The sequence below is a fragment of the Argopecten irradians genome, chromosome 15, assembly GCF_041381155.1.
Source record: "Argopecten irradians isolate NY chromosome 15, Ai_NY, whole genome shotgun sequence".
NCBI classification, from domain to species: domain Eukaryota; kingdom Metazoa; phylum Mollusca; class Bivalvia; order Pectinida; family Pectinidae; genus Argopecten; species Argopecten irradians.
Genome location: NC_091148.1, coordinates 15115232 through 15135201, shown reverse-complemented (window position 1 = coordinate 15135201; position 19970 = coordinate 15115232). Strand labels below are relative to the sequence as shown.

The 19970-nt window shown below is 36.9% G+C and overlaps 1 protein-coding gene across 2 annotated transcripts in view; it reads right to left on the bottom strand.

Moving 5' to 3' along the window:
- Window positions 1-19465, bottom strand: part of LOC138308428 (uncharacterized) — a 70133-nt gene extending 50668 nt beyond the window's left edge. The window contains exons 1-4 of one of the 2 annotated variants that reach the window (XM_069249410.1): window positions 19335-19460; window positions 17533-17644; window positions 15571-15691; window positions 14686-15103 (exon numbers count right to left, since the gene is read on the bottom strand). In XM_069249410.1, the coding sequence (XP_069105511.1) occupies window positions 14962-15103; window positions 15571-15691; window positions 17533-17632 (363 nt within the window). In that variant the 5' untranslated portion in view covers window positions 17633-17644; window positions 19335-19460 and the 3' untranslated portion in view covers window positions 14686-14961. Of the gene's footprint in view, window positions 1-14685; window positions 15104-15570; window positions 15692-17532; window positions 17645-19334 lie in introns of those variants that run through there. The other variant, XM_069249411.1, reaches the window with a different exon arrangement.
- Between the last annotated feature and the right edge of the window lie 505 nt (window positions 19466-19970).

Genomic DNA, 19970 nt, shown 5'->3' with positions numbered 1-19970 from the left:
AAATGAAGGTCATGGTCATTCATTTGAACAAACTTGGTAGCTCTTCATCCCAGCATGCTACATGCACAATATCAGTACCCTGGGCACTCTGGTTCTAGAGAAGAAGCCGTTTTAAGATTTTAGTTTTTTTTATCCCTGTGACCTTGAATGAAAGTCAAGGCCATTGATTTGATCACATTTGATAGCCCTTCATCCCAGCATGTCAGGTGCCTATTATCAGGTCTCTAGGCCTCTTAGTTATTCACAAGAAGTCATGTAAAAAAATTAGCATATTCGACCCATGTGACCTGAAATGAAGGTCAAGGTCATTCATTTGAACAAACTTTGTGTAGCCTTTCATCCCAGCATGTTACATGCCCAATAAGAAGAAGCCGTTTTAAGATTTTAGCTTCTTTGATCCCTGTGACCTTGAATGAAGGTCAATGTCATTGATTTGATCACATTTGATAGCCCTTCATCCCAGCATATCAGGTCTCTAGGTCTCTTAGTTATTCACAAGAAGTCGTGTAAAAATTTTTAGCCTTTTTGACCCCTGTGACCTTAAATGAAGGTCAAGGTCATTCATTTGAACAAACTATGTAGCCTTTCATCCCAATCTGATTAAAATACAGATCATTCGTTTGATAGAGAGGATCTGAGAAAATCCCATTAGGGGTCATGTCCAGGTGACCTTTGGAAATGGCCAATCAAATTGCTACTTGCAAAATTTTGACAGTAAATTTCTGGGGACGAAATAGTTTGAAAAAGCTGTCAGACGTATGTTGCTTTACGTAATCATCTCAGCCCAAAGAGCAAAACAAAGGTAATTGTATATGTATTTTGGGACGAAATATCGTTTTCAATTGATGTGACAAGTGTAGAAAATGTATCTGATACGAAGACCACGTGGTATAAAGGTCATCTGGATGTGACCTCCTATGGGATATTGTCAGATCCTTTATTTAACGGAGTGGTTATAAGGATCTGTATTTTAATCAGATTGCCTTTCATCCGAGCATGTTACATGCTCAATATCAGTACCCTGGGCCTTCTGGTTCTTGAGAAGATTTTTTGTTTGTTTGATTAATTAACGTCCTATTAAACAGCTATGGTCATGTAAGGACGGACTCCCATGTATGCGGTGTGTTGCGTGTATGTTGTGCGAGGTGCGTGTTTTGGGAGACTGCGGTATGTTCGTGTTGTGTCTTCTTGTATAGTGGAACTGTTGCCCTTTTTATAGTGCTATATCACTGAAGCATGCTGCCGAAGACACCAAGCAACACACCCCACCCGGTCACATTATACTGACAACGGGCGAACCAGTCGTCCCACTCCCTGTATGCTGAACGCTAAGCAGGAGCAGAAACTACACCACTTTTATAGACTCTGGTGTGTCTCGGCCAGGGACAGAACCCAGAGCCTTCCTCACAGGGGCGAACGCTCAACTCAAGGCCAAAAGTGAGGCGGTGCCCAGGGAGGCATTAGGAAAGAGTGGCGCAGAGGAAAATGCACTGTTGGTGTAGTTTATGAATTGGTATTAATGAATTCAAAAACGATTCAAAAGATTTCAAACATTGACATTTATTAAATACGAGAGGAACGATTCCCTGTCATGATTACCACAAAGTTAAGAAAAGTTTTTTTTTGTCCCCTTGGTTATTGATTAGAAGTACTTATGCTTATTTGACCCGTGAGCTTAAATCAAGGTCAAGGTCATTCAGGTCCAATGTCAGGTCTCTGGGCCTTTGTTAAGAAGTTGTTTATATGGAAAAGTTGATGCCGGGCGGACGGACACCGCGCCACGACATAAGCTCACCTGCCGGTGAACCTAAAATGGTTGTCTGTTGTCAATTTTGTTTTCGGGTCAGTCTCAAAACAGATCATACACAACTTGGGAAATCTGAGGAGGATCCATCTAAGAACTTTCTGAGAAATAGCAATAACATGAATTGTTTAAGGACGGACGGACAGACACCAAATGAAGGGCAATTTCAAAGTTGGTTCCTTATAAGGTTGAACAAAATTTATGAATGTTCTTAAAACTTTGTGTACACAATAATTTGGCACAATGCATCTCTCCAGATATTAAATTTTCACTTGTGGTTCTAATATCCAATAAATGCAATATGATAAAACATTATTTTTTGGGTGTATTAGGCACACAAAAACATTACAATATTATGGGTTGTTTGTCAATAAACCACAGTATTGAATTGAAAAATTGTTTCAAACTGTTTTATTTATAATGACAAAATGAGATTATGATATAATGAAACACACATACATGTATATATACAAGATGATATTGTATAATCAAGGCTTTGGCACACTGCAACAAGAATTTAAAAGATTACCTTGATGAAAAAGTTATAATCATTTTGTTTGTTTGTTTGATTTATTAACGTCCTATTAACAGCTATGGTCATGTAAGGACGGCCTCCCATGCATGCGGTGTGTTGCGTGTATGTTGTGCGAGGTGAGTATACTGGGAGACTGCGGTATGTTCGTGTTGTGTCTTCTTGTATAGTGGAACTGTTGCCCTTTTTATAATGCTATATCACTGAAGCATGCCGCCGAAGACACCAAGCAACACACCCCACCCGGTCACATTATACTGACAACGGGCGAACCAGTCGTCCCACTCCCTGTATGCTGAACGCTAAGCAGGAGCAGAAACTACCACTTTTATAGACTTTGGTGTGTCTCGGCCAGGGGACAGAACCCAGAGCCTTCCTCACAGGGGCGAACGCTCAACTCAAGGCCAAAAGTGAGGCGGGTGCCAAGGGAGGCATTAGGAAAGAGTGGCGCAGAGGAAAATGCACTGTTGGTGTAGTTTATGAATTGGTATTAATGAATTCAAAAACGATTCAAAAGATTTCAAACATTGACATTTATTAAATACGAGAGGAACGATTCCCTGTCATGATTACCACAAAGTTAAGAAAAGTTTTTTTTTGTCCCCTTGGTTATTGATTAGAAGTACTTATGCTTATTTGACCCGTGAGCTTAAATCAAGGTCAAGGTCATTCAGGTCCAATGTCAGGTCTCTGGGCCTTTGTTAAGAAGTTGTTTATATGGAAAAGTTGATGCCGGGCGGACGGACACCGCGCCACGACATAAGCTCACCTGCCGGTGAACCTAAAATGGTTGTCTGTTGTCAATTTTGTTTTCGGGTCAGTCTCAAAACAGATCATACACAACTTGGGAAATCTGAGGAGGATCCATCTAAGAACTTTCTGAGAAATAGCAATAACATGAATTGTTTAAGGACGGACGGACAGACACCAAATGAAGGGCAATTTCAAAGTTGGTTCCTTATAAGGTTGAACAAAATTTATGAATGTTCTTAAAACTTTGTGTACACAATAATTTGGCACAATGCATCTCTCCAGATATTAAATTTTCAATTGTGGTTCTAATATCCAATAAATGCAATATGATAAAACATTATTTTTTGGGTGTATTAGGCACACAAAAACATTACAATATTATGGGTTGTTTGTCAATAAACCACAGTATTGAATTGAAAAATTGTTTCAAACTGTTTTATTTATAATGACAAAATGAGATTATGATATAATGAAACACACATACATGTATATATACAAGATGATATTGTATAATCAAGGCTTTGGCACTGCAACAAGAATTTAAAAGATTACCTTGATGAAAAAGTTATAATCATTTTGTTTGTTTGTTTGATTTATTAACGTCCTATTAACAGCTATGGTCATGTAAGGACGGCCTCCCATGCATGCGGTGTGTTGCGTGTATGTTGTGCGAGGTGAGTGTACTGGGAGACTGCGGTATGTTCGTGTTGTGTCTTCTTGTATAGTGGAACTGTTGCCCTTTTTATAATGCTATATCACTGAAGCATGCCGCCGAAGACACCAAGCAACACACACCCCACCCGGTCACATTATACTGACAACGGGCGAACCAGTCGTCCCACTCCCTTTTTGCTGAGCGCTAAGCATGAGCAGAAACTACCACTTTTATAGACTTTGGTGTGTCTCGGCCAGGGGACAGAACCCAGAGCCTTCCTCACAGGGGCGAACGCTCAACTCAAGGCCAAAAGTGAGGCGGTGCCAAGGGAGGCACTAGGAAGGATAAAGTCAGTTAGGAAGAATGTAAAAGATAAGATCCTAAATTTAGTCGCCTTTTACGATCATGCAATAGGGGCAGCAGGTACAATTCTAACGCCCTACCTGCAGGGCAAGCCCATCATACAATAATGCATACAGATGTACACTGCCTGTGTGGCAATGTCTGTCGTTGCTATCTCGCACCCTCTTTCGATCAACATGGCTGAAGCAGTCACATTTTTCTCTCCAATTGCGCTAATGACTTTGCCGAGGCGAATCTATTTTGTTTCGACCGTGGCATGGAGTATATATGGAAACAGTTAACATTGGTTCCCATACTTTAGTTTTGGTGAATATGGCACTATTGATAGACATTTAGATTTCAATCTTGATAGGGGTTTCATGTGCATCGTTTTCGTTGTGGTGTAGTCTACAGTTTGCTATGGATCTCTTACGAGATTCTAGAGTCTTTTGTGAAATTGATAATAGTAATTAATGTTAAAATATGACCCTTAATTTTGGTGATTCCTTATAATGGTCGTCACACTTCTTGCTTAGCGCTCAGCAAACAGGGAGTGGGACGACTGGTTCGCCCGTTGTCAGTATAATGTGACCGGGTGGGGTGTGTTGCTTGGTGTCTTCGGCTGAATGCTTCAATGATATAGGGCACCAGTTCCACTCTACAGGAAGACACAACACGAATATACACGCACTTCGCACACATACAAGCACCGCACTTTGTGCATGGGAGGGCATGACACCCCAACTGGTCACGTTATACTGACAACGGGCGAACCAGTCGTCCGACTCCCGTTATGCTGAACGTTAAGCATGAGCAGAAACTACCACTATAATAGACTTTGGTGTGTCTTGGCCATATATAATATGTAATCCAGGAGTCTAAATCCTTAGTTTAGTTTCAACATTAACCGTTTGTGAGCAATCTTGTGGACTTTTGTTTGATTTATTTACGTCCTATTAACAGCTGTGGTCATGTAAGGACGGCCTCCCATGTATGCGGTGTGTTGCGTGTATGTTGTGCGAGGTGAGTGTACTGGGAGACTGCGGTATGTTCGTGTTGTGTCTTCTTGTATAGTGGAACTGTTGCCCTTTTTATAGTGCTAAATCACTGAAGCATGACATTGAAGGAACTGCCCGTCAAACTCACTGATTTCCAGCTGTAATATATTTGATGTGATATCAATTTTAATGTTTATACAGGTATATTTATAGTTGTTGTTCATAGTATATAGTTTAATAAACGTTATAAATTATGTACATAACGTACATTCAAAAAGGAGGTATAAATACATACATATACATAGCGTAAACTGACTGACCCATTGTGCATTACAATTACAAAGTGTATTCCGTCATGCAAAAAATGAAATTATTTTTAAAACATTTCTATCTCATAGATGATATATGGACGGCCGATACTGCCCATCATACTTGTTTGTTTGTTTGATTTATTAACGTCCTATTAAAAGCTATGGTCATGTAAGGACGGCCTCCCATGTATGCGTAGTGTTGCGTGTATGTTGTGCGAGGTGAGTGTACTGGGAGACTGCGGTAAGTTCGTGTTGTGTCTTCTTGTATAGTGGAACTGTTGCCCTTTTTATAGTGCTATATCACTGAAGCATGCCGCCGAAGACACCAAGCAACACATCCCACCCGGTCACATTATACTGACAACGGGCGAACCAGTCGTCCCGGTCCCTGTGTGTGCTGAACGCTAAGCAGGAGCAGAAACTACCACTTTTATAGACTTTGATTTAAAAGATTTACCTAAATTTCATTATTGGGCTCCGCCCCTCTTGCCCCCAGGGGTCAGAGCTAAAGTTTATACAAAGTTCCCCTTCCCCCAAGAATGTTTTTGGCCAAATTTGGTTACATTCCATGCAGAACTCAGTGGCAAGTAGTGATTTATAGGAAATGTTGACCGACGGACGGACAACGGACGCCGCGCTACAAGATAAGCTCACCGGCCCTTCGGATCAGTTGCACGAACAAGGATTTAGTGCTATCAGAAAGAAATTTGAATCGGAAGGATTGACTGTTACAAGTGCTCAAATATATTATACTTTAAACAACCTAAATCTGGAAACTTGTTTGTTGTAAGAGAGTCTCATGAGTGAAGGAAAAGGAAAATGAAAATAAGTGCTTTGAACACCGACTATGTACATAAACTAATTGATAAAATGAACACTATGAAAGAACTAACGAATTTAGGATGCTATCTCAGAAAAATTTCGGTAAAACGAGTTATTAAAAGGGCTTGATTTAAAAGTGCTTAACCAAGATATGGACATATGGTGCGTGACGTAAACAAAGCCAAACGTGTTGATTATTGCAAACAGTTGATTGAAGCAATGGCATTATTAATGATGTCATCTTCACCGACGAAAGCACAATCCAAAAAAGTTTATAAACATAAAGGACGAGATGCAAAGGACCAAAATAAAAAACAATTTTCGACGGAATAATGGAGTCAACGTTCTTTACGTCAAAAATACTGGGTGAGAACTTAGTTCCCTTCATATTTTTTAAGAAGAAATTCCCAAATGGTCCCTTCATAAAGAAGAAATTCCCAAATGGTCATCGTTTTCAGCAGGGTAACGACCCAAAGCATAGATCAAAAATGGCAAAAGAGTTTCTTCTAGATAACAACATAAACTGGACAACGTAGCCTGTAGGTAAACTTCGAAATCATTTAATATTATGTAGGAGTTTCAAGTATTTCTAAGTCGAAATTTCATCGTTCGGAAATAATCAGTTTTGCGCCATTTTATACAAGTGGACAGTGACGTCACTGATTAGAAAGTTATTTATATAACATGTTTTGGATAGGTATTTATAAGACTCTTTTGTTTGTTTGATTATTTTAACGTCCTATTAATAGCCATGGTCATGTAAGGACGGCCTCCCATGGATGCAGTGTGAAGTGCATTTTTTGGGAGACTGCGGTATGTTCGTGTTGTGACTTCTTGTATAGTGGATCTATTGCCTAGTTTATAGTGCTATAAAACTGAAGATTGCCGCCGAAGACACCAAGCAACACACCCCACCCGGTCAAATTATACGGACGACGGGAGAACCAGTCGTCCCACCCCATTTATACTGAGCGCTTAGTAGGAGCAAAAACTACCAATTTTATAGACTTTTGTGTGTCTCGGCCAGGGAACAGAACCCAGAGCCTTCCTCACAGGGGCGAACGCTCAACTTAAGACCAAAAGTGAGGCGGTGCCAAGGGAGGCATTAGGAAACAAAGTGAGTTAGGAAGAAAGACTTCACCAGTGTATTGGGCGTAAGTATTGCAAGGTGCATGTTTTTGGAGACTGCAGTATGTCTTGTACAGTGGAACTGTTTACCTTGCTACAGTGCTATATCACTAAATCATGCATCGGCAGACACCAAAAATCACACCCATCCGGCCACATTATACTGACAACAGGTGAACCAGTCGTAGAAACTACCACATTTATAGACTATACTAAGTATCGATGACCCCTACAGGTAAGGCGTTGGAATTGTACCCGACTATCGTAAACGGCGGCTAAATTTAGGATCTTTTCTTCCTAACTGACTTTCCTAATGCCACCTTGATGCCGAGGACATCAATGACAATAATGACTTGACGTTCATATGTGAAAACTGCTCCATGAAGCAAAAAACCAAAGACCTAAAAAGAAACATTGTTGGACATGTGAATTGCACAGACCAAGCTACCAAGAATGACTTGAAATTTGTTCTATTTGAACAAACCATTATCAACACCTTAACAACTGATCAGAAAGAACATTTACTACAAGATGCATACCTCCTAGAAGATTTCTTCCTTAAGAATCGACTCAAATCAGTGATGTGATTCAAGTTTGCGCTATCAACAGAGATTAATAATACATGTATACTCTTGCCACTATTAGCCTGACAGCAGCTGCGGGACTCTTTTGATATATGTATGTAGACTAATAATTATGCAATTGTTGATTGCTACTTATTTTAATCTTTGTTTCAGTTGTCCAATGGATATATTATATTTCCTTTAGCCTTGTTAAAAAACCGACAGTATAGTATTGTTACTATATACAAAACATTCTACAGAAATGCCTTACTTTCAGTTTCGGAAATCTTGAAAATTAATATGAAAACATGGCACATATTTGGGATTTACTTATAAGACAATGACCGTAGAACGCATAGATCATTAATTTTGATCATGTTAAAACAATTGAAAAATTTACTATGTGAATAATTGTCACATTTCTGTGACTTAATACAGAATATAAAGTTTTATGTAGCAATATATTTGCCCTTAATTTCCTTAAATAATTACAGAAATAAAACACGTTAGATTACTAGTACAATTCGAAACAACTTAGCATATTTTTCCATTGAATGAAGTAGTTTTTCTGATATTTATAAAAGATGCAAATTAAATAATGAATACATCATCTTTACAAATTAGAACTAGCTATAACTATTTCTAATACAAAAATAGGGTTTTCAGAAAATTTTATTTACTTATATCAAAAACAAATGACTTACATTATCATGAGCCACAATAAACGTAATATTAATTACAACAGATATTTCTGTAGAATGTCTCATTATATTGTTAGGCTGACAGCACACTATTGTCACTAATTACTACACTAAATAGTTTTCTTAATATTTGCTTTTGTTGTTCAGTAGTTATGTTATTGTTAGTATTAAAGCCAAATAAAACAACATATATATGTTTTCAGTAACTGCCTTAGAAACAAAAGCATCAGTTCAATTTTTTTTTCTCTTCTTCTTTTAGTTTATATTTAAATTATAAGCTGAAAAAAAGATTGACCGATTGTCTTGTATATGCACCATGACTTTGATTCTCCAAGTTTTATACTTATAACTATATGTTATTTTATGATAGAAGCAGTCTATCAAAATCCATTTTTTGCAAAACAACACATATTCCAAGTTCTTGTTTGTTTAATTGATTGTAAAACTTATAATTCCAAGTTCTTGTTTGTTTAATTGATTGTAAAACTAATACAGTGTTTTTGTTTAACCACTAATTTTAAAATCAACCACTTTACCAAATAACAAAAAAGGAAAAACAATGTTGTATAGCCTATAGCTATCAAAGCTGATAGTACAGTGTTCAATTAAAGTATTTTTTTAAACATTATATTGTTAGACTGATTGTATAGTCTTATTACCATATAAGCTTGACACCAGCTGCTTTGCTAATTTGCTACATACATATAATTTAATTAAAGGATACTTTTGTCAATTACTAGTTATCTTAATCTTTGTTCCAGATCTTCAAACTTATATCTACACTTTCAACATTCTTAAGCTGACAGTATATATATAAATTTGTTGTCACTTTCGATTCTATAAGCCTGATAGCAGCTGCTCATTTGCTACTAAGATATGCTTTGAGACATTGCCAGTTTTCTTAATCTGAATTTTCACGCAGTTAAATATTGTTCTTACTTCCCATATTGTTATACACTGACCATACAGATCTACTCTACATATAATATGCAAGTCTGACAGCGGCTGCGGGGCTCATTTGCTACATGAAAATACTTTCGTTAATTGCCAGTTTTCTTAATCTTAGTTTTCAAACAGTTCTATGTTGTCTTTACTTTCAATATTGTGACACTGACGGTATATAGTACTAGTCTTGTCACTATATGTAAGCCTGACAGCGGCTGCAGGGCTTATTTGCTGTGTAATTATAATTTTGTTTATTGCTAGTTTTCTTCATATTTGTTATAGATTTTTACAATAAAAGCCCGACAGCGGCTGCGGGGCTCATTTGCTACATGAAAATACTTTTGTTAATTGCTAATTTTCTTAATCTTAGTTTTCACAATAGTTATATCCTTTCAACGGCCGGCAGGATTCGAACTTGACTCAATCTTGATAGTAGGTTATTACAAATGCCATCTATGCAAGCAGTTTGCATCTAGATTTCGGTTTGATGCCATTTTCACGATGATATCAAACAGTACACACTACAAACAAGCAAACACAGTCACCGGGAGTCCCCTAAATGTCACCACGCACGGGTCATGGGAGGCAGAAACCTGCGCGTGGGACTTGTTTTTTTTTTTTTTTTAAATCGGTGCTATTTCCCCCCTTCCTTTTCCCTTTCTCTCTATTTTCTCTGACTTTGATATCTCTTCTATCGTTTAAGACCATCTGCATGTCTGTATCTCGATAATTAAGCTCACAACGACAGGTTTCCGGGCACACACTAAAATCCGGATTTCAGACCTCAATTTTTGACTTATTTGGGCATGTTCAAAGGTGATTTGTGACGTCACTAATGCAATGACCGAATCGATATTGACATGCTGTGTAGGGATGAACATCTCCTTTTCAAAAAACTAGTATTTAGTTTTCAACGGTCTCAGTGGGGCTCCAGAAGGGTGCATGAAATGGGGCAAATGAATAATTACGCATAAATACGTTATGGCCGTCCAAAGGATATATTGTCTTTGCTTTCAATAATGTTAAGCGGACAGTATTGTCTTGTCATTGAAAACCAGCTACAAATCTCGTTTGTTACAAATAATCAAATACCATTGTTAAATTCTTTATGTTGGTTTTAATTTTTCAATGAATACAAATATTTCCTATAAACTTTTTTACACTGGTAACATATATGTTTAGATTTTTGTTTGTTTGATTAATTAACGTCCTATTAACAGCTATGGTCATGTAAGGACGGCCTCCCATGTATGCGGTGTGATGCGTGTATGTTGTGCGAGGTGCGTTTTTTGTGAGACTGCAGTATATTCATGTTGAGTCTTCTTGTATAGTGGAACTTTTGCCCTTTTTATAGTGCTATATCACTGAAGCATGCCGCCGAAGACACCAAGCAACACAAACACCCCACCCGGTCACATTATACTGACAACGGGCGAACCAGTCGCCCCATTCCCTGTACGCTGAGCGCTAAGCAGGAGCAGAAACTACCACTTTTATAGACTTTGGTGTGTTTCGGCCAGGGGACAGAACCCAGAGCCTTCCTCACAGAGGTAATTCAAGGCCAAAAGTGAAGCGGTGCCAAGGGAGGCATTAGGAAAAAGACAATCTGATTAAAATACAGAGGATCTGACAATATCCCATAGGGGGTCACGTTCAGATGACCTTTATATCACATGTACTTCAGATCAAATGCAGGTTCTACACCTTGCTACATCAATTAAAAACGTTATTTCGTCCCAGTATACATATACAATTAGCTTTGTTGTGCTCTTTGGGCGAGATGACTACACACGAAAATAATCCTGACAGCATTTTCAAACAATTTCGTCCTCTGAAATTCATCTTCAAGATTTTGTAGGCAGCAATTTGATTGGCCAATTCCAAAGGTCACCTAGACATGACCCCTAATTGGATATTGTCAGATCCTCTTTTGAACGGAGTGGTTAATGGATCTGTATTTCAATCAGATTGGGAAGAAGAAAATAAGATTCTAAATTTAGTCGCCTCTTACGATCATGCAAAAGGGTTAGCAGGTACAATTCTTACGCCCTGTTGCCCTTTTTATAGTACTATATCGCTGAAGCATGCCGCCGAAGACACCAAGCAACACACCCCACCCGGTCACATTATACTGACAACGGGCGAAGCAGTCGTCCCATTCCCTGTATGCTGAACGCTAAGCAGGAGCAGAAACTACCACTTTTAAAGACTTTGGTGTGTCTCGGCCAGGGGACAGAACCCAGAGCCTTCCTCACAGGGGCGAACGCTCAACTCAAGGCCAAAAGTGAGGAAAGATAAAGTCAGTTAGGAGAAGAGAAAAGATAAGATCCTAAATTTAGTCGCCTTTTACGATGCAATAGGGGCAGCAGGTACAATTCTAACGCCCTACCTGCAGGGCCATCATATTTAGGTTCCACTAGGGCCCTAGTTGTACATATTGTATTTTGGGACCAGTTAACAAGATGGTCGCGAGGCAGCCATCTTGGATTTTGATATTTAAGGTTTGTTACCGCTATTTCTCAGAAAGTGCTGAAGGGATCTTTCTCAGATTTCATACATCTATGTAGGTTCCCCTAGGGCCCTAGTTGTGCATATTGCGATTTGGGACGGATTTATCAACAAGATGGCCGCCAAGGACCCATCTTTTATTTTGATAGTTGAAGTTCGTTACTGCTATTTCTTCGAAAATACTGAATCGATCAGTAGTATGTTTGAAAAGTAGAGAGACATGTTCCATCTTTACATTGTCAGACATAGATATTTCTTTGGTGGCCTTCAAGATCCCTCGAGGATATTTTGTTAAGAAAGTAGGGTTTATTTTCTTTAGACTTGACTAGCTTTTCTTATAATTCTCCCTGAGCATATCAATAATGTATTGACCTAACGATGGAATCTCCCAATTGTTTTCAAAAGAAAACCAGAATTAGATAACCTCAAACGTTGATATTGACAGAGTTGCCTTCTTATAGCTTACTTTTTTGTCACCTCAATGTTTGTTTACGTAAAAAGTTTCAGTACTTTGATTATAGTCTTGCTTTGTGTCACTAGATGATTTGAATAGTGGTATTCCATCAGTATTCCAGCTCATTGTTATATCATTTGGGAATTAGAATAAAAAAATTACCTTCACTTCTCAACTTTAAGTATTCTGGTCCCGTGGTGATGTCTTAATGACTTTGTTTCCAAATGCCTCCCTTGGCACCACCTCACTTTTGGACTTGAGTTGAGCGTTCGCCCGTGTGAGGAAGGCTCTGGGTTCTGTCCCCTGGCCGATACACACCAACGTCTATAATAGTGGTAGTTTCTGCTCCTGCTTAGCGCTCAGCAAACCGGGAGTGGGACGACTGGTTTGCCCGTTGTCAGTATAATGTGACCGGGTGGGGTGTGTTGCTTGGTGTCTGCAGTGATATAGCACTTTACAAGAAGACACAACACGAACATACCGCAGTCTCCCAAAACACGCGCCTTGCACTTCACACACGCTACACACTGCATATATTAGAGACCGTCCTTACATGACCCTGGCTGTTAATAGGACGTTAAAATAATCAAACAAACAAATGATGTCTGATTTATTCTTATTTGATTATCTACAGTCTTTTTTAGTTCTACATTGATATTCTGAGCAATTCCTGGTCCTTCCGAGATGTCGCAGAGTTGAATTTTAGCTCAAATGGCCCGGAGTATTGATGAAAGGTATATATGCCATCAAGTTGGTAAAACAACTTACTAGGAATAACAGGTTGCTGTTTGAAAACATTTTTTGCTGCGTCAAGCCAAATATGAAAACGTAACATGTTTTTGAATATTTGGTCCGTGTCAGTATCTTCTATTGTTCTTCTATTGTTGTCATGTTGAAACCTCGTTTGTCTAATTCGATTGAAAAATGTCAATTTTATGACTATTTTCTCCTTTTTTGTGAAATTCGACATGGCGGTCATCTTTATGACGTCATAACCGGAAGTTCATCCCAAAGTTAACATTTTGATTTATGATCAGTGGGTTTATAGGGTTCAGAACAAAATATTGATTCGGAGGTTGTTTTTTGGGGGGATGGGGGTGCATGTGGGACCCTACTAGGCTTTGGTTTAGACACAAATTATCATACGCGGTTGGATTACTTTTCTACATTTTACAAAAGGATTATGTATTCACTTGGCTCTTTTTGGCCCTCAAATTCATCGATGTTTTAACCAAGGTATTAGGTAGTCCGCTTTACCCGACTAATTTAAGAAGGTTTTTTTTCTTTTCAATAACTGGGGAGGTAAGCCCAATTCTATTAGGCATTTTAGCGTACTAAGTATTAGGTAATAAATTGTATTTGAAATATTTAGTACATCCATGATTAATTTCTATTATATGTTGTCTTATTTTGCTGCTTTCTTTGCCTTTTATTTTTATTTTCCTAATTTTGATGGTTGTTATCTACGAATCAATCAAACGCAATTTTTAACAAACTTGATATATATTTACTAAGACAATGAAGACATGAAAACTATTTAAGAGAAATATAAATTGTAAAAGATGCGCTCTATGGTTTATAGATGAAAACTTTTACAATAATAATAATGCCAAAGTGTTCAGTTTCGTAATTGATGCATGTCAATCTGATTAAAATACATATCCTTATTATCACCATGTTTGATAAGAGGATCTGAGAAAATCCCATTAGGGGTCATGTCCAGGTGACCTTTGAAAATAGCCAATCAAATTGCTACTTGCAAAATTTTGTCGGTGAATTTCAGGGGACGAAATAGTTTGAATTATTTTGGTTTACGTATTCATCTCACCCAAAGAGCACAACCAAGGTAATTGTGTATGTATAGTGGGACGAAATATCGTTTTCAATTGATGTAGCAAGGTGGTGTAGACAATGGATTGGGTATGAATAACACGTGGTATAAAGCTCATCTGGACGTGACCCCCTATTGGATTTTCCCGGATCCTATATTTAACGGATAATATGGATCTGTATTTTACGGATTATATGGATCTGTATTTTAATCAGATTGTATAACATGTATAGTTGAAATAATACTCAACCATCATGCCTATTTTATGAAGGATGTACTCGATATTTACAATATAATTACTAAATGACAGTTATGACAGGAATAAACATGATAACCAATACAAGTTAGAGCAAGGAGATTTAATACAAGTTAAGATTAAAAAAAACAATAATTTGTGGGTCTTAACCATGACTTCATAAGTCTCAGTGTCTTGTTATGCTTGAAATATAAGTTTCCTCTTTCAATCGTAGTTGTCTCCCCTTCTGAACATATGTATTTCATCAGTTTATTCAGTATCACCTCCCGATTTTCACATGTTAGAGTAATTAACACGGTTCAATGTTATGTAATTATCTCCCCTGCATACATAATTATTCGTTTTGACTTCGGTTGTTTTACTTCGTAAGATCGATTTCATGCCCAGCCATGTCACATTGGTTGTTATAATCACTGTGCCACACTATTCCATGATTACAATCAAATTGGATCACCTTGCAGTCGTCTCCGTAACTCATGACCCCAGCATGGAATCCGTACCTACAAAACGATTAACGAAGTCCTGAATCAAGAGATTCATCAAGTAATGATAAAATGCTTACAAAATCTAAATTTGTCAAAATTTCCTAAACCACTCGATGATAATGGTATTCATACCTACAAAAGCGATTAACGAAAAACAGACAAAACAGAATAAGCCCATGTTTTTAGCGATCACTTCTTACGTGTCATTGAATATACTATACTAAGACGTCTGTATGTATCGGGTCGTAAGTTAGATATTACTGTTGACTCGTAGATCATTTTGTTGCGTGTAAATTTTGGTAACACATGCAAACAATGATATTGTACATTTTAGTTTAAAAAGTCCAACGAGTTCGGCACTTTTTTGTCTCCAACTAACTATGCAGCTGTTTACCAATGTCTATTTGACCGGATTCGACTTTACTAAAGCATACACAATTGGGTTAAATCTTAACGATATGATTTACATGTATGTTCCTTACCCGCAACAGAAGTACGCCCCTTTTGATTCACAGGTACACTCCTCACAGTTGCCTGTGTCCCATGTATCGCCTTTATTATACGTCCGGCCATTATAATTGCAAACGTTCGGTTCGGGGTGTTCTTAAACAAATAAATTAGGCGTGTTGAGTATAGAATAAAACTTGTTCGTCCTCTCTGAAAAATTGCAAGAACTATCAAAGCGGCCTTTGTGACCACTGCTGTATAAGGTCTACCTACTTAATAAGGCCACTTTGTCAAAGTCCCAAATAATCAAGTTGTCCTGGCATTTTCTTTGTCCGTTTGACGGTCAATACAGATTAAAAGAATCTCCTTTTGGTATGAGACAGGAGAAACTCAACCCAAGAAGTAAGATTTCTAAGTTGTCAAAAACTAGGCTTTACCGAGTGTTTGGCAGCTTAAGAATCTTGTTCCGTAGGTTGAGATCCCCTGACTCACCCCAAAGAGAGTTAATGTGTTTTTAGATCATCTGACCCAAAGGGTCAGGATGACCTATTGTCATCATGCACCGTCCGTCGGCGTGCGCCGTCCGCCGTGCGTAAACTTTTCATTCAAACGACATCTTCTCAATAACCAGAAGGCCCAGGGTACTGATATTTGGCCTGTAGCATGCTGGGATGAAGGGCTACCAAGTTTGTTCAAATAAATGACCTTGACCTTCATTCAAGGTCATGGGGTCAAATAGGCTAAAATCCTTTAAACAACTTCTTGTGAATAACTGAAAGGCTTAGAGACTTGATATTAGGCCTGTGGCATGCTGGGATGAAGGCTAATAAGTTTGTTCAAATGAATGACTTTGATCTTCATTTCAGGTCACGGGCGGCAAATAGACTAAAATCTTTAAATGACTTCTCAAGAACCAGAAGGCCCAGGGTACTGATATTGAGCATGTAGCATGCTGGGATGAAGGGCTACGAAGTTGGTTCAAATGAATTACCTTGACCTTCAATCAAGGTCATAGAGGTAAAATAGGCTAAAATCTTTAAACGACTATGTTGTATTGTACTAATAGTCAGATGACCGATAAGGCCCATGGGCCTCTTGTTTATTTTTGTGAGCACGTGCAAAGATCTCGTGTAGCTTGTCTTTACCCTTTATTGAGATATAAAGAAAGTATCACTCAGGTAAAATTCCGGATTTTCCTATCCAGGGTAAGAGAACGGGTTTTCGCACCTTGGACAGACATTTGAATATGACATGGTACTCGGTGCCAGATTTGTCAATTATGATCTGTCTGGTATGTAACTTTTGGCGGAATTTTAACTAATTTACATAAGGGATGTAATACTCTCAAATCTATGATGTTTCACGCTCTAGATAATAGTATTATTTTTTTCATTGTATTTATTGTTAGATTCATGTTGATATTATACTTTCAGTAATCTGTAAAATACCCATTTGTCAACATAGTTCTATTTTGTCACAAATGTTTTGTTTTGAAAAATGAAATAATTTTCTTTTAATAAACTATTAGGTCACCAGACGAATCAGATGAATTACAGATCGAACTATTTCAATATTGTAACCCGATGTATCAAAACCACTTAAAGTGTTACACATAATCTCTTAGTAACAAGCATTGATTAGAGAAAGTTAATTATGAATAACAGAAAGTGTCATGTATTGTTCGATTATCTATCAAAACTTAATAAATCAGGATACATCCAAGTAGCTTAGTCTTGTTTGATATAATGAACATATTATAACGACATAATATTTTCTCGATTCTCTTTATTTGTCGCAGCGAGAATATGCGAATTTCCTCAACGAATGGAAAATCTAGGCACCAACTTTAAGTATGAAAAAGACGTTTGTGATATAACATTGTAGCAAATACAGTCGAAACAAATACTTCAAAGAAATATGATTAACATAATAATAAATATCTTTATATGCAGTAATTAAAATAAGCAAAATAAGTTAAACATAACATTTAGACCTACCTCCAAGAGCGATTGTCGCTGGTTCACCGCCGAAACAGTAAGCTGAAATATGATTGGCTGTCATCAGTGTAACCATGGCGAACAGGAGTACGTGATTCATGATTATGCGGAACTGGAAATCAAATAGATTAATTATAAATTGTCCTTGGGGGATAGTGCACACAATAGTATTATTATTACAATCTGTATGTATATCCACCTATTGATTAGAATGCATGACTTTGTAGACTAGAATGATTGAATTTGTTTGGCTAAATCAAGGCTGATACTGACAAGCTAAAAAGGCGCCTTTGTCTACAATATTGTTATAATGAATTTTGGGCAAAGTGATCCATGTATATTGATAAAGTAAAATGCAGTTTTCCCCCATGTTTTGCACACAAACATTTATATAGAAAAGGCAGAGTACATTTCAATTCGACATTTTTTCCAGTAGTGTTGTCTTCACATCGTAGTTTTGTATTTTGGAAATGAATAATAAATGTATTTATGGTATCTTTGTTCATAAGTGATGGTCACTGTCAAGGTATTCTACTGGTCTGTATTGAAATCAGATTGAGCAATTGAAACTATCATATTACATAAAACTAAACCAGAATATTTGAAAATAACAACGCGAAAAATTTAGAAAAAAAAATATCACAAACGCAAAACCAAAATTTTCAAAGTTTAAAATTAGATCTCCTGGTATCACAAAAGTGTCCAAATAAAATGAGAACAAACGCATTGTACATTACAGATCGTGTTAATACTGCCCTTTTGACCCGTGTGGTTTTGTTGGAAAGATTGCAGTTTAAAGGTTTCTTGACACGTAAACAAAAGATATGCATGTTTTTGAGATCGCGTATAGGGATAATTGATGTATCATGGTTCAAGTGACATTTGTTTACAAACAGCATGCATTATATATACTTAGTACAAGCTGTTCACGTAATTGTATAGACAAAATAATGTATATCTCCATATTTGGAAAATTGTTGTGAACATACCCATTAAGACAAGAATGAAGTTAATATATTAATATTTAGAAATTACATTATGAATTGATAACAGAAGGAAACAGACGGCAAATGAAGGAACATCGGAGGAGACATCAAAAGTGGATAAATGATGTAATACCGCTAGTGATGTAAATTTCAGTACACATATTTCATAATTACATCAACTAGTACAGTAGATATAAAAAAATCATAATTTAGAAACAAATTAATTAACAATATGTATAAATAATATGCAATTAAAATGTATATTTGGGTAAACATATGGTACATCCCCCCAAAAAAGTTGATAATAATTATTAAACAGATATACCAGTCTTATCAAAACCTTGCGCGACTTCTGTTTTCATATAGCACCAGAATTTTTTAATTTGGGAAAATACAATTGAATTGTTCACGTTTAGCACGTTGTAGTTTACTGTGTATATTAGCTCATTATTTATTCTGTCATTCGTCTGTCGACTGACGTAAACTCCATTCATGTAACTTTCTTATTTTTTAATACTAATGAAATTTTCATATGTTGAAGATAAAACCTTTGTAGCAAAGCTTATCATCCTAGAGTCCTCTGTTAGTAACATTAGATAGTCGCTTTAATATATATCACAGCAATTTACATAATTGTCATAACATTACGGTTGCATTGCATTAAATTAAGTATTAATATTGAAATTTAAACAAGACAGCTTGTTTACTGGTATAGTATGCTGAATATACACTTGCAAGCTGTAGCCATACATTGCATTAAATCATTTATAAAAAAAAAAATACAAAATTATTGACGTAGAAACAAGGATTACTTACGTGAGCCGTACGTTACAGCGTATCAGTTGATGATGTGTGGTGATTATGCCTACGGCCTGATTTATATACCACGCGCCTACGTGTAAACAGGAAACGATCGAAATGGATTTGATGGCTATTTAATTTGACAATCGTTTCAAGTAATTACACGTCATTTGTAAATTACTCGTGATTTGTGTGAGTATTTCATTGTAATCATATAGAATTACATTGCAGTGGACCAACGTTTACCAGACTGTGCTGGTAATAGCTCTTAGTCAAGCCATGTTGTAGAGTTTGGTAAATTTTGATAGTTTAATTTTATAATATATTTTTCTTACTCGTGCTCTATAATTATATATGAGTTTAAGAAATTTATCCTGTCCTAGTTTTTGTCATTTATTATGTTTCGTTTTTACTACCGTGCTAATAGAATGTTAAAATAATAAAACAAATTTTACTACCGTACTACGTTCCTACCGACATTTGAACCGTACGTATACATGTTTTTTATTTAATTTTATATAAACTTAACAAGTGGATTAAGTTAAATACACGCTAACCAAATATGTACAAATACACTTGTTTGTTTTATTCATTAAAGTTTATATCATCGCATTTATTATTTGGTCGTGAGTCGTGTGCATATACATTAAA